Source organism: Zingiber officinale, chromosome 10B, assembly GCF_018446385.1.
Source record: "Zingiber officinale cultivar Zhangliang chromosome 10B, Zo_v1.1, whole genome shotgun sequence".
In the NCBI taxonomy this organism is placed as follows: domain Eukaryota; kingdom Viridiplantae; phylum Streptophyta; class Magnoliopsida; order Zingiberales; family Zingiberaceae; genus Zingiber; species Zingiber officinale.
Window position 1 is genome coordinate 14476028 of NC_056005.1, and position 25460 is coordinate 14501487.

Sequence of the window (25460 nt, forward strand, 5' to 3'; positions counted from 1 at the left end):
ACACTCAGAAGATCATGTTGTCGGTTCTTTATAAATTATAAACAGTTGCTCACCACTAAGATGGAAAGGAACAAACCATCAGAATAGTTGTAGAGTAATTAAGTATTAGTTTATCTTAACTAATAAATTACACTGATACACTTTAAGTGTATTGAGTAGGACCATTTAGGTAAGTTCTTTTTGTACTGACTTAGTAAAAGAACTAGACCTTAGTTATTATGGAAGTGTGTGCTCTTAATCCTAATATAATAACAAGCACATATATTTAATATTTATTTCTTTGACTTATTAAAGGGTGAGGTTTAGCTCGATAAATCAATATGCCCGATAAGTTGGAAAATGATATTACTTATAGTGTGTGTTGTTGATTATAGAAGGAATCTATGTCCTAGTTATCTAGGTTGAGAATGTCCCCAAGAGGAGCTCATAAGGATTACCATGTTAAACCCTGCAGGTGGACTTAGTCTGACATGACAATGAAGTTGAGTGGTACTACTCTTGGAGCTAGATATTAATTAAGTAAGTTGTCAGTAACTTACTTAATTAGTGGACGTTTGTAATCTTAAACACAGGGAGACTAACACACTAATGATAAGAAGGAGCCCATAATGTAATTTGGGATTGGTGCGGTAGTGTGGTAATAACTCTCTAGTGGAATGAGTTATTATCGATGAACTTGAGTTGTGTGTTCGGGGCGAACACGGGATACTCAAGTTCATCAGAAGGCCAAAACCAATTTCTCCTCTAGGTCCCTGTCGTAGCCTCATTATAGCCTCAAGTCCATCCAAATGTAAGGCTCTTCTTAGTGTCCAAGAAGTGGGCCGGTCCAATGCTTGGTGACCAAGCAAGGGCCGACCACATCCTCTTTATAGGGGCCGACTCTATTGCTTGGTGACCAAGCATGTAGGGGCCGGCCAAGATTAATTCAAATAGGAGGATTGTTTTTAATTTTTAAAATCTTCTCTTTGTAGAAAACTATAAGTTTTAAAAGAGAGATTTTAATTTTTAAAACTTTCCTTATTTGAATTAGGCCACATGTTTTAATAGAGAGTTTTAAAAGTTTTAAAACTTACCTTTTTTTAACCATCCTCATGGTTTAAGAAAAAAAAGAAGATAAGTTTTAAAATTAAAATTTTCTATCACCATGTTAAAAAAGGAAATTTTATAAGAGAAGTTTTAAATTTTAAAATATGGTTTTAATTTTTAGAACGTTCCTTTTTTAACTCCTACTTTAGGAAAGAGAGCTTGTAAAATTTTATAAAAATTTTTCTTGTAAAATTTTATTAAAAAATAAAGATTCTTTTCCTCTTATGGGGGTCGGTCATCCTTGCTTGGTGCCCAAGCAAGGTGGTCGGCCATGTTTAAAAAATAAAATCATCATCAATTAATTTTGGTGATTGATTTAATCAAGAGGAAAGAAAAGGAAAATTAAAAGGGAAAAGGAAAAGCTAGAGGAAGATTTTAATTTTTGTAAAAATTCTTCCCTTATTTGCCTTGGGCAAGTAATATAAAAGAAGGGGTGAGGGGGCTTCATGAGACACAACTCTTATTCTTTTGCTTAGAGATCTCAAGTGGTCTACCCCTCTCTCTCCCTTCTCTTTTTCCTTTTGCTCTCTTCTCCTTGGTGGTGTTGGTGGCCAGATTTTAGAAGAAGAGGAAGAAGATCTTGGGTGGTGTTCATCTTGGAGGATCGTCACCCACACGACGTCCAAGGCGAGGCGAGGAATATGGCAGAAGATCTCGAGGTCATTAGCTTACAAAGAGAAGGTATAACTAGTAATTTTCTTCTGTATCATACTAGTTATTTTCTTTATAAGAATTCTAAATACAAGAGGCAATTAGATCTAATTTTTTGAATTTATTTTTCGAGTTTGTGTTTTCTTCTTTTTCGAATTTGTGATTCGATTGTTCTTTTTGGTTAACCTAGAGTTATTTAAGGAAATAAATATTAGCTTTCCTTAAAAGACTTTGCCTAGGCGGTGGTGGTTTCTCCCATATCCAAGAAGGTCATGTGCCTCGCCATGTAGTCCTGGAAGCCAATTTTGAAAATTAATATTTATGGAATTAAAAACTTAGGTAGATTTGAATCAATAGTGTTAAGTTCCGCTTGCGATTCAAATCTAAACCATTAAGAACAGATAAGTTAAATTTAGAATCAATGATGTTAAGTTCCGTCTGTGATTCCTAATTTAACTTCTAAAGAACACAATAGGTTATTTAAGGAAAGGTTCGACACTTGTACAAATTTTTTTGTACAGTGGAACCGGTACGTTTTTCTAGGACTAACCAATAGTATGGACATGTTCTCCAATATTTCCTATGAAATGACCTATCAGAAAAGTGTCTCTGACACCATACCTTAACAAGGCGTGCATATCCCTGACAAAACAATAGAAGTTTCCGTCGTACGATCTGCCTGTTGACCATACCTTGTGTCAGCAACACTATCTCTCAAAAGGATATTGAGAGATGTGATAATAATCCTGCTACTCAACCGAGAGGGGGTAGCTGTTCAGCTGGGGACTCCTCCGCTCGATCGATTTCTGTTGTTCTTCTTTATGGCGATTGAGTATAGTAGAGATCAGACAAGTGCTCCGGCCTCCTGATGTCTTACATCTCCGCATTGAGCATCTAGCGATCTACCATATTGTTCCGAGCTAGACAAGTGGTCAGCTCGACCAAACTTGTTGTTGGTCCGACATTGTCTGTCCGATCGACCTTTGTAGTCGACTTCTACTCGATCTTCGTAGGTGAGCCTTTTGACACTTTGGTGTTGACTATCTTGACTTTGATCTCCACCTAGACAATTAACCTATAGTGGACGGGTCCTTTTTATCATCGCATCAGATGTCAAATGCACCAACACCATGGACATGATATACAACGGTTAAGATATAGTAGTATTAAAAAGAGTGTCATAATTTGATCCTCTAATAAGACATGTGTTGAAGCTGAATTTAATTGGATGGCCATGGGCCAAAATATCTATGGATAGAAAAAGTCCATATGTTTATCTTTATAAGCGAAGTATTGATTCGGCTTTGGACGATTTCATAGGAACAATGATGACCATGAGAGTCCACTGTCGAAAAACTTATTATAAGATTAATTAGATCGTAATACTTAGATACATGAATTATTTAAAAAAAAAAACTGAATCATGCTTTAGAGTTTCATGGCACCTTTGGCAACTCACCCTAGCTCCTCCTATCCTCCTGCCCTGCTATTTGGGGAAATACGAAGTGGCATCTACAGCAGTGTGAGACGAGAGAGGTGCGGCTGTGCTTTAACGACGAGGTCCCAAGCTAAGCCTTCCTCATTAATGGCATATCAGACAAACAAGTAGACAAAGTTGAAAAGATGAGAGAGAGAGACTACTGGGCATGCCAAATGCTGCAGGGTGGGAATAAATTGGAGAGAGAAAAGGATGAGGCAGCCCAAGACTCTCGTGACTGCATCTTCACTACTATTATTTGGATCCATCGGTTTCCTTCGCCTTCATGCAAACTCACAGGCCCACAGCTGCCTCCTCCTCGCTGCTTAATTATTCCTCCACATAATCTGCCTTTGTCGTTGTCCTTCGCATTGCTACATGCACACTGTCTTGTACACTTGTAGTGCTGGATTTGGTTGAGCATTTGTGTGATTTTCAGGACTCAGTTTGCCTGCGTCCGTAGAACAAGGTTGAAATTACCTAAATCATTCTCAGCTGACATTGCTGCGTAATTACCAAATTCTGATTTTGTCACATAGAAATAGAAGGACTAGGATAGGTTAAAGAGTGATTAAGTTAATTTCATATGCCCACCCCCACACGCATGGACGACAGCCCAAAACAGAGCCAGTTCTGCCGTAGTTAATGGTCATAAACGATTGCAGACAGTGGATGGAGGAGGGGTTGATCTGATGTCTGACAGGTAAACTGTCTGCATCTTTTTACAGCATCGACATTCGAATCAGGATCACAGTAAAGATATGAATTCTACGAGAAGAGACGAGTACGAGAATTTGTGCATTAACTGAAGAACAGATGGTAAATAATTTATCACGAATTTATCACGCGGCAGGTTGGTTGAAAATTGAAGAAGCTGCAACTGAAACAATCACTGGATTGATGGAGTATGTAATTTTCTGATATTCATGTTTCCAAAACAACAGGTTCATTTTTCAATTGAACCGATGCATGGTTCAGGGAAAAAAAAAATGGCAAGCCCTCGGAGAGTACTCTATTCCTCTATTGAATGGTTACACTGAAAAAATTAATCAATCATGTCGCTTCCATTTCATGAAAACTTCTTGTACAGCATAATAAATGGAGTAATGGAGGTCGTAATTAGTGGTATGGATTCCTTGTACTTCACTGACTTTCACAGTGCTGAAATGAAGAGTCATGAAAATAGGCGCAGCAAGTTTCTTCCCATTCCCATAAGCAAATCAATTTCTTCTATCTAGAATCTTTCAACAGGACAATCTCCAGGTTGAGTTGATTCTTATCAGTCTAAATGTCTCAACCAACAAGCTCATTGAAATACTTTCTTAAATTACGCCAAAGGGATGACTGACTACACTTGAAAGATCGGTCCAGGAAACTTGGCGGACTGAATTCGACAACACACATTTGAGCACAGCTGCACAGGGAATATTGTCAGTGCCATCTCCAAATTAGAGGGTTAAGTAAGAAAGCTTAGGGTGTGTTTGGTACACGTGTTTTTTATTTTTATTTTCTGAAAAATACTTATTTTTTGAAAAAAGAAAATGATTTTTTATCATTCTCTGTTTTTCTAGAAAACACTATTTATTATTTTAGAAAATAGGCATGAAAAATATAAATCAAACATCATTTTTCAGAAAACACATATTTTTCAAAAAAATGAAAAATAAAAAATACGTACCAAACATACCTTTATTCTTCCTACAATTGAACATACGCCAAACCCCATCACAAGAGCAATGTCTATTCAACAAATATTGGATAGTGTAGGACGGACCTTACATGAATATAAGCCCAATCCGTTCCAGCCCAATCCATACTCAATTTCTTCGAGGTTGATGCTCGGCCGCCCCGGCATAGCAACGCTGCGCATCCTCGTCCACGTCGCTCTTTAAAATCGCGACTTTCAAAGGATTTCGGACAGTTTTCTAGTAAAATTCAAAATCATTCCAGCGTCTGATGAGTTTCCTGCGCGAATCCTAAAGATCTCGAATTATCCGTCCGCCTAAAAATATCCATAAACCATCCACACTCTTCTATTTACCTGGTCCTGAACCACCCACGCAGGAGAGCGCGGATCCTCTGGTCCGCGATGACTAACGGGCCCAACGATATGTGAAACGGAAGGAAGGTGAGAAAACGAGTAGCGGAGTCTCATGTATCTATAGAACTTGCTATGTCTCAGAGAGATAAGTCTTGCTTCTCCTCATCCCCTTCCTTCCCCGTCTCCCGTTTCGTTCCCTTTATTTATTTAACTATTGGCCGAGAGGCCCAAAATCTGGCTCTTGTTCTTCACCGCCTCTGCAACGGAGCTTCGGCTTTCTCTCATCTTCTACTGTTCGGAGGTAGCTCTTCGCTTCTCTGTTTCCTTTTTGGAGTTTGTACTAATTCTTCTCTCAATCGTCGCTATCCAAGCTTTGAATCCCTATCGTGTCTATTCTACGTCGGAAATTTTGGGTATTTTTAGGGGATTTCTCCCCTTTTATATATTTTGCTACGACATCCTGTTATTAGTGTACTTTTATGTGCTTGATCTGATTGTTAATTGCAGATCTAGTATTTGATTTGGTAGCTAGGTTTTTGGCTTGTGAGTAGTTTGTCTCGTGAGATGTAGCTCACGAGTGAGAGACTTTTTGAGATGCGCATGATTGTTGTCGTCTCTTTTTGATGGTGTATTAATCATTCATTCAATTTCAAGTGGCTTCTTAGTGTGTGAGATTCGAGTTTGATGTAACTTGAGACACTACCTTCTTCGAACCTGGAGAGTTCTTTATGCTTGGAGGGAGAGATTCAAGTTTGGTGTTTTGACGTACTATGAGAGATTACGTATCTGTCTTCATTAGTGGGATAATTCTTTAATAGATCAGGCTGCGTATGTTTTGAGCTACCATTGCCGATGAATAACCTTCTAGCCTGCTTCTATATACATTTCTATTTAACATCTGATGATAACTGGATAGGAAATGCACGAGGACCACCTTCACGCATGATCATGTGAAGGGGCGCCATTTTATTCACATATGATCATGTATAGGGGTTCCTTTTTATTCACACACTGATTCTAAAGTAGATTCATGCTAAATTTTTAAAATACTCTTTTCCTTCTAAATTGGTAGCACTTAAAACGAAACTTGATAGCACTTATGATGTAATTTGGGAGCATCTACAATTTAATTTGGTAGCACATAAAATAAAACTTTATAACATCTAGGATACAATTTGACACTGCCTTCAATAAAACTTGGTAGCACCTATAATATAATTAACACTTGGGATATAATTTAGTAGCACCTACAATTATATTTGGCAGTACCTTCAGATTGTGATTGTAAATGCTTTAAGCTTCATGCAAGAATGTACTTTAGGATTCGTGTGCAACAAAAGAGATCCCTTCATAAAGGGGGCCTTCATGTCTGTTCTATCCTATATATATATATATATATAGGGAAGGGATATGTTGCACGCCAGGCGTCCGCACCCGATGTGCGCACGTGACTTTTTCCTATATATATATATATATATATATATATATATATATATATATATATTATCTTCAAGACATTGGATAATGTATATGAGGACAAAGTAGTAACATTCTTTTTTTTAGCATCTAACTGTTGTTTTATTGTCTCAAACATGCTACAAGTTTGGCCTGTTTAAAACTTGATCATGTCCTCTCCCTACCTTTCTATTTGATGACAATGCGGGATACACATTTGAGAGTATCCTGTTCTATTGGATTTTACAATCTCTCTTACCTATGGATTTCAAGCATAGAGTTTAAGTGTTGTATATCAATCTCTTGACATGGTTCTGTGTTAATGTGTATATCAATCTATTGGATTTGTCTCTTGTTTGAAGGACAGATGGCCGGTTCTTTGGTTCAATCTGCAATTCTTCCCACTGTTGCAGTGAACAGAGGACAAAGTCAGCTGCGAGGCTCTGGAAAAGCTAAAAGAGGTGCCATGATGCTGTGCCATCAAAAAACACCCGTACTTCAATTGCAGGGTTTCTCAGGCTTAAGAAGAGTAGATAACCTAGGCACTTCTTCAAGATGCAATCATGATTTTTGTTCAGTTGTTTCAAGATATATATCTTATCCCCGGGGGAAAACCAGTCGAGGAGTTGCCAAAGCTATGTTTGAACGTTTTACAGAGAAGGCAATTAAAGTAATAATGCTTGCTCAAGAAGAAGCAAGACGTCTAGGTCATAATTTTGTCGGAACAGAACAAATACTGTTGGGCCTTATTGGTGAAGGAACAGGTATCGCTGCAAAAGTTTTAAAATCAATGGGAATTAATCTTAAAGATGCCAGGGTGGAGGTGGAAAAGATCATAGGAAGGGGAAGTGGATTTGTAGCTGTTGAGATACCTTTTACACCTCGTGCAAAGCGTGTTTTAGAACTCTCATTAGAGGAAGCTCGGCAGCTTGGTAATTTCAGAGAACTCTCAATCATAGATTTTTATTTGAGACTTTACTTCCAAAACTTGCTTTTTCTTGAATTTAAGTGCTTCTGTTTAAAGAATTATATTAATTTTACCAACCTGCTTGTTTGGAGCTTGTTTCAAGATATATATCACTCGTTTGGTATCTTGAATTTGTTGTAAATTTCATGCAACTTTAGATGTTCTAGTAATTTAGTTATTGGAGACAAATCATGGAAGCACTATACTGCTAAGTGCTAACATTTTCGGAAGTAGAATAACTATCATTTCATCATAGCTGTGAAGAACTAACAACAACAACAACTAAGTTTACCCATTAGGTGGGGTCGGCTAGCTGTGAAGAACTAACAAGATTGAAAATTTTAGCATGTTTTGTATCTCATTTGCACCAACTGCATTTGGTTCTTGGAAACATTTCCTAGTTCCATTGTCAAAAGAGAAATAAAAGGAACATGGATATTGAAAATCAAAAATAGAAAAAAAGGCATTCTCCTCAAAACTTTGTCTTAAATTGCTTGATCTTTACCCCGAGAAAATTTACTATCAAAAAGTGTTGGGAAGTGAACTTTGAAAATGTGAACACAATTTTTCTGTTTCTGTGAACGAACTGTCTGTAGAAACATGGAAGCTCTAATATAACTACTTTATCCCTAAACTCTAGCTTTGGCATGATTAAACATTAACTTCACAATAATTGTTCATAAGTGATCATTGATTCTCAGGTGCCTGACTTTTCCTAATTTATCAACCTGCTGCATGAATAATGTTATTAGTTAATGCTCTTCTGCTTTCTTCTTGCTTATTCCTTTTTCCTTATATTTTGGGTTTTTGACTTGGAGTTCATTGCCTATATTCAGGACATAACTACATTGGATCAGAACATTTACTTCTTGGGCTTCTTAGAGAGGGCGAAGGTGTAGCTGCACGTGTGCTTGAGAGTCTTGGAGCTGATCCTAGCAACATCCGTACCCAGGTATACTGTTGATTAACTTTGTTTCATATTAATATAACCCCAACAATGATCTAACTTTGATCTTCATCATGGAATAGGTCATTCGAATGGTAGGAGAAAGCACTGAAGCTGTCGGTGCAGGGGTAGGTGGTGGAAGCAGTGGCAATAAGATGCCTACACTTGAGGAGTATGGGACTAATTTGACAAAGTTGGCAGAGGAGGTGATCTTGGGATCCTTCAGCAAATGCTTGTTTATTATTATCATAAAACACAAAACATCTGATCAACTTGATAACCGTACAGGGAAAGTTAGATCCATGTGTTGGCAGGCAACCACAAATAGAACGAGTTACACAAATTTTGGGCAGGCGTACAAAGAATAACCCCTGCCTAATTGGGGAGCCTGGTGTTGGGAAGACGGCCATTGCAGAAGGACTTGCTCAGCGCATAGCCAATGGTGATGTTCCAGAAACAATTGAAGGGAAAAAGGTGTTTAATTATTTATCAGTCATTGTGAAGTTTTATTACGTGGTTGCAATCACATAGTAACCTGGAAAATCTTAGTGAATTTATAAGATTGAATTTCTCTATCATTTTAAATTTATTTTTAGCATTATAATCTAGGTGATTACCCTTGATATGGGTCTTCTTGTTGCTGGTACTAAATATCGTGGAGAGTTTGAAGAAAGGCTAAAAAAGTTGATGGAAGAAATTAAACAAAGTGATGAAATAATACTATTCATTGATGAAGTCCATACATTAATTGGAGCAGGAGCAGCAGAAGGTGCCATAGATGCTGCTAATATCTTAAAGCCAGCTCTTGCAAGAGGTGAATTGCAGGTATTTCTGTTGCTCAAATTTTCCTATCCCAAAAAATATTAAATTCTCATCTGTAACTTGTTACCAACTTTGTTTCAGTGCATTGGAGCCACAACACTTGATGAATACAGGAAACACATTGAGAAGGATCCTGCTTTGGAAAGGCGTTTTCAGCCTGTAAAAGTTCCAGAACCAACAGTGGATGAAACAATACTGATTCTTAGAGGGCTACGGGAAAGATATGAGATTCACCACAAACTTCGTTACACTGATGAGGCTTTAGTTGCTGCTGCTCAATTGTCCTATCAGTACATTAGGTTTGTGAATTATATTTTAATACCTCTTTTCTATTTTACCACCCTAATAATCCTTGCCTCTATTTGATACAGTCTTCAATTGAATTGTTTAGTACCCACGACTTTGCAAGTTCTTATGATTTTCTTTTCTTGTTTTCTTTACTTCTTAAACAATCTATGTCCCATCATTGTCAAGTTTTTAATTCTACAAGGAATTGTCTGAGGTATTGCTTTCTTTTTACAAATGTATTCATTCCTGATCTTTCTGAGGTATACCGGTGCAATCTATTTGAAGGCATGTGAATTTCAGTGCTAATGTATATACTATCATGTATTTTCATGCTGGGTAATTGAGAATTAGTATAGAAAGTGCAGTAGGGAGATTTCTGCCATCAGACATATTATAAATTATCTACAATCACAGTATCATACTAAACATGTAACTGAGTTTGGGCCATGTAAGTGTGCTTTACCAAGTTCCAGAATTAGCATTCTACCACTCTGGCAATTTTGCCATTATCTTCTATGCTCTTCATAATATATCAATGCTTATTCCTTATCTCTTTTTTAAACGATTTTGTTTAACTATGGTACTTATAGTATTTGCTTTCAAAAGTTGTTGTTCATCATGACTAATGTTTAAATCATAATGTTTTTTTATTTTATTGAGTTTGGTGAAGTGTTTGTTTTTTATTTTTCTTGATTTACATGGAAAACAAAAAATTCTACATATCACGTTCTTAGTATGACCTCGTATGACCTCTAAAGTTATTGATAGTTGTATATTACTTATATATTCTGCTATGGCTTCAGTGATCGTTTCCTACCGGATAAAGCAATTGACTTGATTGATGAAGCTGGATCTCGTGTTAGGCTTCGCCATGCACAGGTGACTCGGTACATTTTCTAGCTTGGTGTTTTATATATTGCTTCAAGTTAATATTTCTTTGACAGCTTCCTGAGGAGGCCAGGGAACTTGACAAAGAGCTTAGGCAGATCACCAAAGAAAAGAATGATGCAGTCCGTGGTCAAGATTTTGAAAAGGTAAATCTACTTCAATCAAAGTTTGAATACGGAGATGGTGGCCTGGATGATCTGTTTCTAAGCATATATCATCCATTGGGTGATCTCCAACTCACATAGTCATTCTTTCTGACCAAATTACTTTCATACACTGTTTTATTTTGTGCATATCCTGTAGGTGTTCCTAATACCTAGATTTCTGAATCTAAATTACTCCTATATTTCGGCAATTCTTTTACAGGCAGGGGAATTACGTGATAGGGAGATGGAACTGAAGGCTCAGATCTCAGCTCTGATTGATAAGGGCAAAGAACTAAGCAAAGCAGAGAGTGAGGCGGGTGATGGTGGTCCTATTGTAACAGAATCGGACATCCAACACATTGTATCTTCATGGACTGGAATTCCTGTTGAGAAAGTCTCTAGTGATGAGTCTGATCGCCTCCTTAAGATGGAAGAAACTCTCCATAAACGTATTATTGGGCAGGATGAGGCTGTTCAAGCCATAAGCCGTGCCATTCGTAGAGCTCGTGTGGGTCTTAAGAATCCCAATCGCCCAATTGCTAGCTTCATATTTTCTGGTCCGACTGGAGTAGGAAAATCAGAATTGGCAAAGGCGCTAGCTGCTTATTATTTTGGCTCTGAGGAAGCTATGATCCGGCTTGACATGAGTGAATTTATGGAGAGACACACGGTTTCAAAGCTCATTGGTTCACCCCCTGGTTATGTTGGTTACACTGAGGGTGGTCAACTTACTGAAGCAGTTCGGCGCCGCCCTTATACTGTCGTCCTCTTTGATGAGATAGAGAAAGCTCACCCCGATGTCTTCAACATGATGCTCCAGATTCTAGAAGATGGGAGGTTGACAGACAGCAAAGGGCGGACAGTGGACTTCAAGAACACCCTCCTAATCATGACCTCTAATGTTGGGAGCAGTGTAATCGAAAAGGGAGGACGTAGAATTGGATTCGACCTTGACTATGATGAAAAAGATAGCAGCTACAACCGAATCAAAAGCCTTGTGACAGAGGAGTTGAAGCAATACTTCCGTCCAGAATTCCTTAATCGGCTTGATGAAATGATAGTCTTCCGACAGTTAACCAAACTGGAAGTCAAGGAGATTGCTGATATAATGCTCAAGGAGGTCTTTGACAGGTTGAAAGCCAAGGATATCGAACTACAAGTGACAGAGAGATTCAAGGATAGGGTGGTGGATGAAGGTTACAACCCAAGTTACGGTGCCAGGCCACTGAGAAGAGCCATAATGAGGCTCCTGGAGGATAGCTTGGCTGAGAAAATGTTGGCTGGGGAGATCAAGGATGGAGACTCAGCTATTGTGGATGTTGATTCTGAAGGAAATGTTACTGTTCTAAATGGTGGGAGCGGCTTGCCTGAATCAGTTCCTCCAGCTATTCCTGTATAGAGCCTAAATTCTACGAATCAGTTGGATGCTGATGTAGCGAGGGCAGGCAAAGAGCTGCTGCGGCTCAATTAGGTAACGTGATCCTTTTTTACTGTATTCAGCTCCATTCATGTCCTCGGAGTATTAAAAAGGATATTAAGCCTGTAGAATAGCAAGAATTTAATGATAGGACTGAGAATGAGACGTATGGTCAGTAGTCAATATTGCAAGTGGCATTTTGATGTTGGCTTGGTGACTTCTGTTCTAAGGTTAATTTACGTGGTTCTCTTGTTAGTATTTTGTAGCTGTGAATCAGATGTATTTGTAAAATGTATAAGATTGCAACAAATAATGAAGTCTGTTAGGGCTTCAATCGTAGCTTGGACTTGGAACTTTGAGTGGGTGCCTAGCCTGAGTTTGGTAGGGGTTTACAGTTGAATTGGGATGAGGGTTCAGTTAGTTTAGCTGTCTCATGCAACTCGTTCAAGGTGGGTAGGATGTGGCTGGTTAGAGGGGTATGCTGGGCTAAGTGAGTTTCAAAGAATGATAGAGCTAACTTTGTTAGAGCTATTTTACAGAATTTGCCTTTGGAAGGGGCGGCTCCTGTGTTGGAGCTAACTAATAACGTGCTGATACCTCACTGATTGATCTATGTTTGTTAATTTTATGCGAAAACGAAACCCAAAACATCTTCGTAGCACTATTAATAAGCAATAGATAGCTGCTGCTCCGGACCAACAAAACCTCAGTGTTGCATGTGAAACAGCGAGTCATTAGGGCTATAAATGAGCTGAGCTTTGGAATGTTCAAGTTTATTTGATAAGGTAATCGAGTCTGAATTAAATTTAAAATGAACTAAGCTTTTAAAATGATTGTTCAAGTTTGGCTTGTTTATTTTTTATGAATTTGAGTTTGTTTAAAGCTTGGCTTGTTTAAATGTTATTGGGTTCTCAATTTAAGTTTGGTTCGAGCTTGATTTGTTTAAATGTTATCGAGTTCTTAATTCAAGCTTGTTTGATTATTTGAAAATTTTAGTTGTTTGATTAGTTATTGAGCTTAATAATTTAAGTTTATTTTATTTTATTATTTGTTTATCATAGTGAAAAGAGTTTTATTAATGAATATGATTCGTGAATATTGTTCACGAACGTTATTTACGAATATTGTTTATGAACGTTATTTATGAATGTTAACGAGTTGAATTCAAATTCATATGTATTTAAGTTTATTTATTTAATTTAACGAATTATTTAAGTTTATTTGTTAATTAATTTTATGTATATTGAGCGAACCTAAATAAATTTTTATAAAGTTGAACATTAAATTTATTTAAACAAAACGTTTTGTTCATGGGTCATAATAGGGGAATGTAAACAAAATTTCCTTTTAAATGAAAATAAAATATTACCCAAATGGACCGGATTGGTTTGCGTTAACCACAACATGCATGTCTAGCATAACTTAAGCAGTGGGTTTAGCGGTGGGTTTAGTTAAGTTATTGATTATGATAATCAAGTAATTGGATTATGAGAAATAAAATATAATTAATATTATTTGATTTAACATTTGAAATACTCATTTTAAAAAAATAAAAAAACTTTCACATCAAGTAAAATCTTACATTTCTAAATAATCATATTATATCTCTCATTTACTTACATAATGGATATATTTTATTATCTAGGAATTATTATTATTTGAATTAAATAGAATTAAATAATATAATCTTACCTAGATAATTAAAATTATCAACCATAACTTTTGGACTAAAGATGTTCTAAGTGGGGTTAATGCTTAGCATGAGCCATTTGGGTATGACACCGAATGGGTCAACCCAACAAGTTGCATCCATTAATGCTAAATTCAAATTAATATTTCTATTGGACCTTTAACCATAGCACTCAAGATTTAATTTTTTTTAATAGATATGAATTGGTAGCATATAAATACTATCACCATTTCCTCCCATAAATCTTAGATTTTTAGGAATTTTTAGAGTATTTTTACGTAATTTTTGGAGGTCGTTTAGTAGGGTTACAAAAAGAAAGAAGTTTAAAAAAAAAACGTTGAAGGTGAGATTCGAACTCACGACCTCGGCTCGGACTGACCCAAGCAAAACCAACCCAACCAGCTGAGCTACACGGTTTTTGTTAACATTATATGGAGAGAAATAGATTTAAGCTATAGTCGGAACAAATAAAATAAAAGAGAAGAAAAATAAGTTTGTAGAAGCAGGGGTTCGAACCCAGCTCCTCGGCCCAAGCAGAAACCGGCCCAACCAGCTGAGCTACGCGGGTTTTGTTAACCAGGTATGTAGCGAAATATATTTAAGCTATAGTTGGAACGTTTAAAATAAATTGGAATTAAAAGTGCGCGGCTGAGGGTTCGAAGCCAAGACCTGTGGCTTCGAGCAAAACCCAACTGACCAGCTGCGCTAGCGGTTGGTGTTAATCAAATATGCAGCGACATATATATAATCTATAGTTATAATCGAAACCCTAGTTTTAAAAGGATCTAATTCCTTTTCTCCCGAGCCGAAAACCCTTTTCTTCTTCTCACGCGACGGCGCGACTCTTCTGCTCGGGCGAAAACGCAGCGGCGTTAGGGCTTCGATCCGGCGGCCGACGAGCACCTTTCTTCGAGAGCTCTTCACACATTCGTGACCGGCTCGTCGAGGGGAGCACGCAGACACGAAGAGATCGAAGAAATTTCAAGTCTCTGCAAGCCCTAGAAGCCGATCTCGGCTGTAAGTCCAAGAAATCCAAGGTGAGTTGCTTCTCACCTGCAGTAGGAGTGGTTTCCTTCGATTGGTTTTTGAAAGAGTTTTTGTCTTTGAAGATTTCTGCAGTGATTTGAGGATTTAAATTTCTACACGAATTTTGTGTTTTGTACTACTTCTTCTAGGTAGTTTGGGATTCCAGATTAAGAACGTGAAGGATTAGGCATGTGGATTAGACTCCTCAGCCTTATGATTTGAATTTCATGTTTAGATAATTAACTGTTGTTACCTTAGTGGGCAGAATCGATTGGATCAACTTGTTGCCTTACAGATTTCGGGTTTGTTTCATGCTACAGCAAATTCCATGAGTAGGTGGCTGCAAAACCCTAGTCTCGGTTGTAATTAGATCAACCTTTTTAGAGAGCTTTTCAGTTATTAAGTTGATAGAGATTGTATTAGTTGTTTCCTTTGTCTATGTTGATTAATTGAGTCTATTCCGCATTGTTAGTTGAGTTATTTCCTATTGTTGGAGCTATATAGTTTTCTATTGCTAGAATAGTTTCTTTTTAGTGTCGTGTTATTATTTCTGCGTGGTTGTGAAAAATATGTTCCAGCCGCCTGTGGCTGTGTATATAGTGTTTGTATCCCAGTTTGGGGTCACCGGTACAGGGGAGACTCTGCCGAAATTTTTCGGTAGGGTTTTCCTAGAGATTTTTAATAAACCGGTTAAGTAGAGTAGTAGATAAGTAACGGTCACTCTTAGAGAGTAGTAGTAGTAGTAAGAAGGGTGGTCGTTACAGTTGGTATCAGAGCCAGTTACTATACTCCAACATTTTTTCCTATAAATTTCAAATACATTAATATATCCCATAAACATATTACTATACCCCGTAAATATTTTTTTCCATTTTAATTTTTTTTAATTGAATACTACAACTTAATTAAAAAGTCGGAATCCTAAGGTAAATTTTTAACTTGAACATTATAATTCAATTGGGAAACCTAAATTCTAGAGGTACGATTAAATTTTTTTCGTTTTTAATTTTTTTTAACTGAACACTATAATACAATGGGAAGGATTGAACCTAGAGGTACAATTTTAAAATTTTTTAGGTTGAACATTATAATCCAATTGAAAAGTCTAAATCCTAAGGGTATGTCTAAATTTTTTTCATTTTTAATTAGATTATAGTGTTCCATTAAAAGGAAAATGAAAAATGAAGAATGAAAAAATTTAAATATTTATTGAGTTAGTATTACATTTATCGGCGATAATAATTATATATATATATATATATAATTTCATTTCTTCCTGATAAACCCTTACTAAATCTATCACTTATTGTAAGAATTCAAAAAAATAAAAAAATTCACTTTTAATATATCTATTATTTTCACACCCCTATTAAATTCTTTAATGAATAAATATATTACGCATTAGAATTTTTCCCATTAAAACTTATTTAAAATCTAATATCAATTTTAAATTAATTCGTTAATGAATTAATATATGACAGTATGGTGACGTAATATTCATAAAATGATAAATGGCAGCATTATCGAATGCAATAATCATAAAAACAAGATTATTTAATTTAGTGGAATATGATAAAATTTTATTGGTTCAACTCATCAAATTGAACGAAACCAAATGATTTTGTAGATAAAATTCACTTCACTTTTAAAAAGTTCAGACAGAATTTAGAATCGACTCAATTCTAGCAAGCTAAAGTTTTTTACATTATTTTCTGGGAACTTATAATGATCACTTGAACAAGAACACGTGTATTTATTTGTTGCAAAAGAATACTTCGAATGCACTACGCAGCACAGACATTACCATTCCTCAAAACCAAAAGAGATTCTAATTCACAACAAGAACAGTTTGATATAACTCCGAGAATACATACAAAATCAACTACCAAAAAGTTGAACAAAGATAATAAAAGAGTGCTAGCCACTCGAGGTACATTAGTCATTCAAATCCTCTTAAGTACCCTCTCAGCTGCCTCAATTGTTTGCTCGATATCTTTATGAGTATGAGCTAAGCTTGTAAATCCTGCTTCAAACTGTGAGGGTGCAAGATATACGCCTTCCTCTAGCATGCCCCTGTGAAACCTTGCAAACTTAGCAGCGTCGCTCTTTTTTGCATCCTCAAAATTGTGAACTGGCCCTGCATTGAAGAAGAACCCGAACATTCCATGAATATAGCCACCATACATTTCATGCCCAGCTCTCTCCCCAGCATCTAGAATTCCATTGGTAAGATCAGAGGTGATTTTATCTAGATACTCGTATGTCCCTGGTTCCATTAACCTCTTGAGAGTGTGAATGCCTGCAGTCATAGCCAACGGGTTGCCGCTAAGAGTTCCTGCTTGATACATCGGCCCTGCAGGAGCCACCATCTGCATGATATCTTTCCTTCCTCCATAAGCTCCAACTGGAAGACCACCACCAATCACTTTTCCAAGAGTGGTCAGATCAGGAGTTATGCCAAAATATTCTTGAGCCCCACCATAAGCTAGACGGAACCCTGTCATCACCTCATCAAATATCAGGAGAGCACCATTTTGTTCTGTGATTTCACGGAGGCCATTCAAGAATTCTGGTTTTGGAGGGATAAAACCAGCATTTCCCACAACTGGTTCGAGGATGACAGCAGCAATCTCACCTTTGTGGGTTTCAAATAGTTTCTTTACAGTTTCAAGGTCATTGTAAGGAGAGGTTAGTGTATCCATTGTGGCTCCCGAGGGAACACCAGGGGAGTCAGGGAGGCCAAGAGTGGCAACCCCACTACCAGCTTTAACAAGGAATGCGTTGGCATGCCCGTGATAGCAGCCTTCAAATTTGATGAGCTTTTCCCGGCCAGTGAATGCACGGGCAAGGCGGAGAACACCCATGCAAGCTTCTGTGCCTGAGTTAACAAATCGGACCATTTCAACACTAGGCACTGCCGAGATGACCATCTCAGCCAGGACATTCTCTAATATACAGGGAGCACCAAAGCTTGTGCCTTTCTTCAGGGTCTCAATCAATGCAGCATTCACCTAAGTGGACAAACCAAAAGACAAGCAGGCATTAAGATCAATATAGTTGCGTAAAACTTCACCACACCACTAGCATACTTGCTCAGCATCAGCTTTTAAGCAAATGAAGAAACTATGCTGCCCATACTAACTGATACACCAATTAAAGAATCAGTTATATTTGATTTACACAAAAATAAAATGAAGTTAATGACCAAAGCTAGCCGTCATCAACAGGATCCTACAAAAGGTGCAAGTAACTTTAGCCTACCTGCCCAAGAGTTACTATGTTTACAAACGGTGCGAGTAACTTTAGCCCACCTACTTAAGAGTCGTCATGTCCATAGAAACAAAATGCAAAACAAAGTAACTAAAAGAATGCAATTTCAATCATTCAAACAAGTAAACTTCAGGAAACCAAATACCCACTGAAAACCTAGTAGTGTTATTCCATTTTTTGATGTGGTGACTAGCATTCAAAGATGATCTAAACTTGGATTTCCTTGTATGAAACATGTTTGCTATATTCTCAAAATATTTAATAGGCGGTTTAAACCTCACAATGAGATAACAGTTGAATTTGCTTGAAAAGAAAGAAAAACATCAGAATTCAAGAGCCATGCAATGTAGAAAATGAAAGGTACCTTGTCATCTGCATGCCCGATAATAGCAGGACCCCAAGAACCAACATAGTCTATGTATTCATTTCCATCTACATCCCACATGCGAGAACCTTTAACAGAATCAAAGACAATTGGTTGCCCACCAACTGATTTGAAGGCTCGAACAGGTGAATTTACACCTCCAGGCATCAATTCCTGACAAAGTTTTCTTCTATTAGTTCACTTTATAACTAACAAGAATATTATCTGACAAACGGCAGCAAACCACTAGTTAGCCAGTGACATTAACAGAGCATTTCACAACTACCCACAAGGCCACGATAATATATTAAGCACTTAATCAACAATTGGAATATGATTTCCCCAGAAATATGTTCAGTGTGGAATTTCATTATAATGCTAAAAATGCCCATGTACTCAGAGGAACATGTGTAAATGATTTTCAAGACTATGGAAGGATAAAGTATCACTTATCAATGGAATTATTTAGTCAATTAATTGAAAGTGAACACCCATTGTGGATGGAGTTGTTTTTACATCCCACTGACCAGGGTTTGGTTCTAGGTATAACTTTAATTTTTTTCAAGTCAAACCAAAGTGAAATGGAGATTGTGGATGGAGTTGATATCTCACTTACTAACCAGGGTTTGAATCTAGGAATACGTTGAATTTTCAAGTCAAACCTAAGTGATTGTAACACCCAGGTTAGTTCATTAGTAGTAGAAGGGGCTACTTTTGTTGGTGCATAGGCCAAGATGAATTTTATACCGTCAACTTGAGCTTAAGTATGTTGGCTATCTGGTAAGATATATAGAGTTGAATGGATACTTTCCCTCACCAAGCTGAAAATTAACAACAAAAAGATGGGTCAAGAAGATACAAAAAATCATAAACATTTGCCAGTCATTGCTCAAGCCAATTGTGAAAAAGAGAGAAAACTAGTTTATTAGCCTTAAATTTTTTCTACATAAATGTGCCTTCAATATTTTGGTTACTATCTAACCTATCTTATTGGCTTAAATCTTGCCATGACAAAAAAGTAGACAAGGTAGAATGTGAAACATACAAAATTATGATATTCCCATCAAATATCCACAACTAGAACAAGCTTTGTATCCAACTAGTTGTGAACTAGCTATGTGTATCTTATTCATCTATTGAGCTTTATTAGAGCAGCAGTAATACTAAGTCAAAAAGTTTAATATTCCAAACAGTACGTTTCATTCTCACCCTGATAAAATTCATACATGATCTTTCATGTTCTCAATTATATAATGAAGAGGAACATATAAGTTGTAAAAAAGTCAACTGCATAACTTCAAGAGTCCAGCTTACAAGTCCAGATAATGTACGGAAGGTTAGTGCAGATCATAATTTCAGTTCTAAGGCCCAACAAGTTGTCAAACTTATAGCAAAAAAGAGATCCCTTGGATCTAATAGGATCAGATCATATATAGTAATCCAAGTAGTTGCCTCAGATGTTGCAAGACAAAGTTATGGCATTGACAATAATGATTTCAATAAGGATGATGGTTGTTCAAGTACTTTACATTGTGTTCCTTGAGAGACGAAATCACTGGCCATTAATGTATCTTCATGAAGTCTAGAAGGAACTTGATACATGAGGTTAGCAAGTGAAGTGATACCTCAACTGTATAAAATTTTCAATATTAACTTGGAAAATTAAAAACATATAATAAACAAACCAGAAAAAAATATCTAGTGACTAAAGGTGGGTAAATTTTGCTGTCACCGAGAAAATTATGCTAGCTTAAATATGTTATAAATATAAAAATATCTTTGAATGTAAGAAAACACTCAACTGTTGAAGGTCAACAGTAATGCATGAAAACAAATTACCTTTGGTTACTCCAAGATTCACAACTAAATTACAGCCAACACTTTGGTACAATATTTCAGTTACAAGTTATTTATTATCATGCGAGTAAATGGAGATTCTTAAGCATTGAGATGATCCATAAAATGCCAGTTGACCAGCTGCGATCAATTCACTCTATGGTTCAAACTATGCTAAATCAACTGATTATATGGTCAACACCCTTTAATATTGTGCTGAGAAGATGAAGGACAAACAATATCTCAGTAAATTTAAATCCAGACTCTATTCAAGGAATTCCGCTGCAAATAGGCCAATTAATTATAGATAGATTCAAAAGAAGGGAAAAGGAACAAGAAGAGATTTAATAATCTGGTTCCCAAACGGCGGCGTGATGGAAAGGCTAACCTTGGCGGCATTGAATATTTCCTCAGATTTCTGGAGCGTGTAGTTCTTCTTCTCGACGGAGACGGCGTTCCGAATGGTGAAGGCAAGGCGGGTAGCAGCGCGCGAGGGTTTCACCGACGACGGCAGGAGGGCAGCTTTGGACGACCTCCATGAGACCCCAACGCCTGCGACGCTCGCCATGGTTTTCGCTCTCGCTCGACGGGGTGCGAGGGGATAAGCTGCTTGATTGGCGTTTACTTCAACAGCGTCGGCGGGCCATTGTAGTAGCCCAAGCTTTTTGACTGATTGAAACGAGGATAAGCACGACACGTCCTTATCCGTCCGATCAACTCCAAATTACAGAAGTTGTTTAAGGTCTACTTGTTTTTTAGCTTACCTTATTTCATTTATATGTTCTCTAAGACTTTTATATTTTTAAATTTATTTGATTTGATTTGATTGATTAATAAGTTTTGATTGTTTGTTAAGGTTAGAATTTATCTATTTATAATTTTAATTAAAAATTTATTATAAGCATAGTTAATAAGTTTTTTTTTAAAACATTAACCAGTTAAGCTTTAACTTCTTCATTCAATTTAATAGTTGTTCAAGCTAATTTTTTTGTTTATTTTTTTTCTGAAATAAATTTTATCCTCATTTTAACCCAACACTTTTACAGGTGTTATTGAAATATCTTTTATAACTTACTAATATCATTTTATTATTATACTTTCATAAATATTATTAACTTATTCCTCTATTGTTGCCAATAAAAATGGCTTGAATAGATAACACTTATAATAGATAAAATGATAATATTAAACTCTAAGGATATCTAAATGAAAAAGGTAAAAGATGAAGAGCAAAACTATCATGGGCATTTTAGAAAACAATGATACTAAAGAAAAGGGAAAATCTAAAGAAGAAAATGATAACAAGTTTTTCTTTGAAGTGATTATATAAAGAAGTGATTATAAATATAAGAGGAGGCTAAATCACTATTAAATAGTTAATGGACTTATGGGCTCGACCTAATTGGTAATGAATGGATTCAACCCTATAATTTAGTTGCTTATAAGAGGGAGCCTTGAAGAGGGGCAGCGGAAGAAAGAAAAAAAAAAAAAAAGAGAAGAAAACGGAGAGATCTCGACGGCAACCAAGAAAGGAGGGGGAGAGGTCTCAGCGACAAGTAAGAGGAGAAGAGGAGGCTTCAACCTTGGAGGGAAGAACGAGCCAACATCAAGGCTCCAAGCACAAGGACACCTCTTAAACCCCACTTTTGTTTTCCCCATTCAATCGATAGTATTGGTGTTTACTGGAATCTTTCATGGAAATATGTGGAAACATGTCTTGTTAAATGACAATGTGGTGCCTTGAAGTTCCTGAAGTTTTCCTTTAAATCTTGTTGTCCTTGTCGAGTATTGTTGTTGGAAACTGCAGGGGGTGTTGTTGCGTTCTAGGACTCCTTAAGATGAAGTCATTCATGCAGATCTTGGGGTGCTTGTCGAGTATTGTTGCTGGATAACTACAGGGGAGGTTGACGTGTTTTAGGATCCTTTAAGGTGAAGACTTTCCTTTAGAGCTTGTTGTCCTTGTTGAGTATTGTTACTGGAAACTGCAGGGGGTGTTGCTGCATTCTAGGACTCCTTAGGATGAAGTCGTTTTTGCAGATCTTGGGGTTCTTATCGAGTATTGTTGTTGGATAACTGCAAGGGAGGTTGCTGCGTTTTGAGATCCTTTAGGATGAAGACTTTCCTTTAGAGCTTGTTGTCCTTGTCAAGAATTGTTGCTAGAAAACTACAAGGGAGGTTGTTGGGTTTTGGATTCTTTAGGATGAAGTCCAGGAGGTTTAAAGAGGGCTGGGATGCGAGAATTACCCTTGGCGGGGAGAGAGTTGAATCACAAGGTGGGGTAGGAGGAGACCTAAGTGTAGCAAATTTTCCTTTTTGAGGAATACCTGGAGTTATAGGCAGCAGGTTCTTTTCAAGGGGGATTGGGAGCTACAAGTAGCATATTTTTGGAGGATTACCTGGATTATTTGTAATAGAATTTGAGAAGTTGTTGAAGGGATGTGGGGGTATAGCAGATTTTGACAAGTGGTTGGTCACTTGATGCTTGAGGAGGTCTAGGAGTGTGGATGTTTATTTAGCTTTATGTAGTTAACGATATTCATGTTTATTGAGTTTCACGTAGTTAGTGATATGTATGCTTATTTGAGCTTCATGTAGATTAATGGTATGATTGTTTAATTAGCTTTATGTAGTGAATGATAATCATGCTTATTTAGCTTTATTTACTTAAAGATATCCAGCTTATCGAGCCCATGTAGTTAATGATATATGTGTTTATTTTAGCCTCATGTAGATTAATGGTATGATTGTTGAATTAGCTTTATGTAGTAAATGATAATCATGCTTATTTAGCTTCATTTACTTAAAAGTATTTATGCTTATCAAGCCCATGTAGTTGATTATATACATGTTTGTTTGAGCCTTATGTAGATAAATGATATGAATGCTTATTTAATGATAAATGACAATGATGATGAAGATTAATGGAAATTCTGTGAGGGCCAAGGCCCCAGAGGGACCCCGTTTACGGGACAAGGCCCTAGAGAGACCTCGGTACCATATTCCCATATTTGGCCAGGGTCCAGTGACCAAAGTTGTTGATGCTCTGCTACCGGGTACCATGATTCATAGATTAATCAATCAAACAAAGGATAAAAGATAACTAATATATCTACACCCAAGAATGATATGATAAATGCTAAAGGGTAATGCTATATAATGTGATGATTAAAAAAATACACATAATGTTGTGTGATACTCATAGTTTTACATTATGGAAAATTCTTATATGCTTGCTTACTTTTTCCTTTGACAATAAATTCTAAATAAAGGTAGATTTAATTATACATGCAACGGGTTATGGAATTTTTGCTATTATGGTTGGACCCTTATCTACTTGATGCTAAAGGGCATTTGGATACATTATTTTATTATTATAACTCGATGTTTCTATTCTCTTTTGTATCCAATTATATATTTTTAGTGTATTTCATATAGTTGTATTGTTGTTAGTCTCCATTTTAATTCTTATATATTTTATGTATATTTTGAATATTATTTGATTATACTATATTTTACAGGAATTGAGGGAGACAACAATTGAGAGAAGAAATGTGAGTTGAACAAATCATGGTGTAGGTCAATTGCCAAATGGGTAGAATGGATCAAAGAACAAGAAGGCAATTTAGAAGCCTAATTGCAAAACTCCAAAGAGAAACCCTTACTTTATTGGAAATGAACTGGACCAGTTTGATTCAGTGATTGGTCTGGTTCAGTGGAGCTTAAAAGGTGAATTAGCACAGTGCATAACTCGGCTAAGGTTTTCTTCTCTCGTTACTATGCACATCAAGCGCAATTTCTCTCTTCGACGCCCCCTTTCGATTTCTCCCGAGCAAAGCGACGAAGAAGACGACGGTGCTTTCGGCTGATTTATAGTGACGACAACCCTAGGAAGTGCCGGAGGTAATCGTCTGACGTAGTTTTTTATTCCCCTCGCATCCCAGTCAAGTTCCCTGCTAGACACAGTGAAGAAGGCAGCGACATTCCGACGGGGTGAGATTTTGTTCTTTTCCGACACCATTTCATCTTCCTGCACCAGCAGTAGGTTTTTAGTTCTTGGCATTCTTCTTCCTCCAGAGCTCAAAGCTTCCCTGTTGGACACAGTGAAGAAGAAAACAACTTAGATTACCAGTAGCCCTTTTTCCACCATTGATCAGAGGCAGGCCTTCAATCCAGTGAATCCATCAGTGATAAGTGGAGGCAGTCCTCCGGTGTCACCAGATTTCTATCCCAGCAGACACCCTTTTAGAGGTGGTCCTCCGAGGGATATCGCGCTTCCACCGTCATTGATTACATCTTCGACTAGGAGTGTCAGCCGTTCATTGGATTCAGGGGATTTTCGATTGGCAGCGGTCTTCTTCCTCAGTGGTTCTGTTAGTGACAGGCAGAGCACTTCTTGTATTTGATTGTGGAGAATTGGATTGATTAATTAGGTTTTATTTGTTGTTTATGTTTGATGTCATAGTTATGTTCTTATGTATGTTTGATTGTTCATCATTGCACTTGAATTGCATGTACTACGCTTAAATACTTTCATGGACATAACGTGTTCGATGACTTATTTCAACTTTATGTTAAGTTTAATTTGATACATTTTATTTTGTTTAATTCTTGCTTTTTCTTGTTCTTTCAATTTCTTTAAGTTCTAGTTTTGATTGAATGCAATTAGGATATATTAGCTTAGGTTTCATTACATGCATTAGGTTTCGTTCTATACATAGTTTCGTTGATGCTTTACTTTTATTTTCTGCAATTGTAGTTAGGTTAGACTTAGCTTTCATTACTTGCATTGCCTTTCATTCACTAGATTAGGTTTTATTTAATGTTTTGCTATTTCATTCCTTAGTTTCATTATGTTGATGGTGAAACTCATAACGTAGAGTGATAATGCATTGTGGATTAATTGTTAGCACTTAGTTAAATTTCATTCTGTCATTGGATTAGTTTCCTACTTGCTTTACTTTTCACTTGTTAGATTTAGAATTAAAACCCAAACCCCTATTTCCATATAAAAAATCCCAAAAATAAGAATAACATATAATCCTAGATTACCATCCTATCGTTGCATTGTTTGGGAGATGACCTAAGTCATT

At 36.8% G+C, this 25460-nt stretch overlaps 2 protein-coding genes and 2 long non-coding RNA genes across 5 annotated transcripts; 3 read left to right on the forward strand and 1 right to left on the reverse strand.

Moving 5' to 3' along the window:
• Window positions 1–5372: 5372 nt before the first annotated feature.
• On the forward strand, window positions 5373–12442 carry LOC122030164 (chaperone protein ClpC1, chloroplastic-like). The gene is made up of 10 exons (XM_042589333.1): window positions 5373–5556; window positions 7073–7642; window positions 8514–8629; window positions 8707–8829; window positions 8912–9097; window positions 9233–9448; window positions 9527–9744; window positions 10537–10612; window positions 10678–10767; window positions 10988–12442. The coding sequence occupies exons 1-10, from the start codon at window positions 5388–5390 to the stop codon at window positions 12164–12166; spliced, it is 2943 nt and encodes a 980-aa protein (XP_042445267.1). The 5' UTR covers window positions 5373–5387; the 3' UTR covers window positions 12167–12442.
• A 2407-nt stretch (window positions 12443–14849) lies between these two features.
• On the forward strand, window positions 14850–15380 carry LOC122030059. Its single transcript, XR_006125298.1, has 2 exons — window positions 14850–14911; window positions 15159–15380. It is a non-coding gene; the product is annotated as an uncharacterized LOC122030059 (long non-coding RNA).
• A 1326-nt stretch (window positions 15381–16706) lies between these two features.
• Window positions 16707–21029, reverse strand: LOC122030057 (glutamate-1-semialdehyde 2,1-aminomutase, chloroplastic). Of its 2 annotated transcripts, XM_042589212.1 has the most exons (4): window positions 20759–20897; window positions 20064–20164; window positions 18535–18708; window positions 16707–17911 (listed from the first exon to the last, which is right to left on the reverse strand). In XM_042589212.1, the coding sequence occupies exons 3-4, from the start codon at window positions 18700–18702 to the stop codon at window positions 16844–16846; spliced, it is 1236 nt and encodes a 411-aa protein (XP_042445146.1). In that variant the 5' UTR covers window positions 18703–18708; window positions 20064–20164; window positions 20759–20897; the 3' UTR covers window positions 16707–16843. The 2 variants fall into 2 exon arrangements, with proteins under 2 accessions (XP_042445146.1, XP_042445145.1); XM_042589211.1 differs by lacking the exon at window positions 20064–20164 and having other exon boundaries at window positions 20759–21029.
• A 444-nt stretch (window positions 21030–21473) lies between these two features.
• Window positions 21474–24960, forward strand: LOC122030058. The gene is made up of 2 exons (XR_006125297.1): window positions 21474–24360; window positions 24445–24960. It is a non-coding gene; the product is annotated as an uncharacterized LOC122030058 (long non-coding RNA).
• The last annotated feature ends 500 nt before the right edge of the window (window positions 24961–25460 follow it).

Bases quoted from the DNA above. Each gene is read 5' to 3' on its own strand.
- LOC122030164 (XM_042589333.1), top strand. From the start codon at position 5,388: ATGTCTCAGAGAGATAAGTCTTGCTTCTCCTCATCCCCTTCCTTCCCC. The intron at 8,830-8,911 runs GTGATCTTGGGA...ATAACCGTACAG, and splicing joins TGACAAAGTTGGCAGAGGAG to GGAAAGTTAGATCCATGTGT. The intron at 10,768-10,987 runs GTAAATCTACTT...ATTCTTTTACAG, and splicing joins GTGGTCAAGATTTTGAAAAG to GCAGGGGAATTACGTGATAG.
- LOC122030057 (XM_042589211.1), bottom strand. From the start codon at position 20,938: ATGGCGAGCGTCGCAGGCGTTGGGGTCTCATGGAGGTCGTCCAAAGCT. The intron at 18,709-20,758 runs GTTAGCCTTTCC...AAACTTTGTCAG, and splicing joins AAATATTCAATGCCGCCAAG to GAATTGATGCCTGGAGGTGT. The intron at 17,912-18,534 runs GTACCTTTCATT...TTGTCCACTTAG, and splicing joins TCGGGCATGCAGATGACAAG to GTGAATGCTGCATTGATTGA.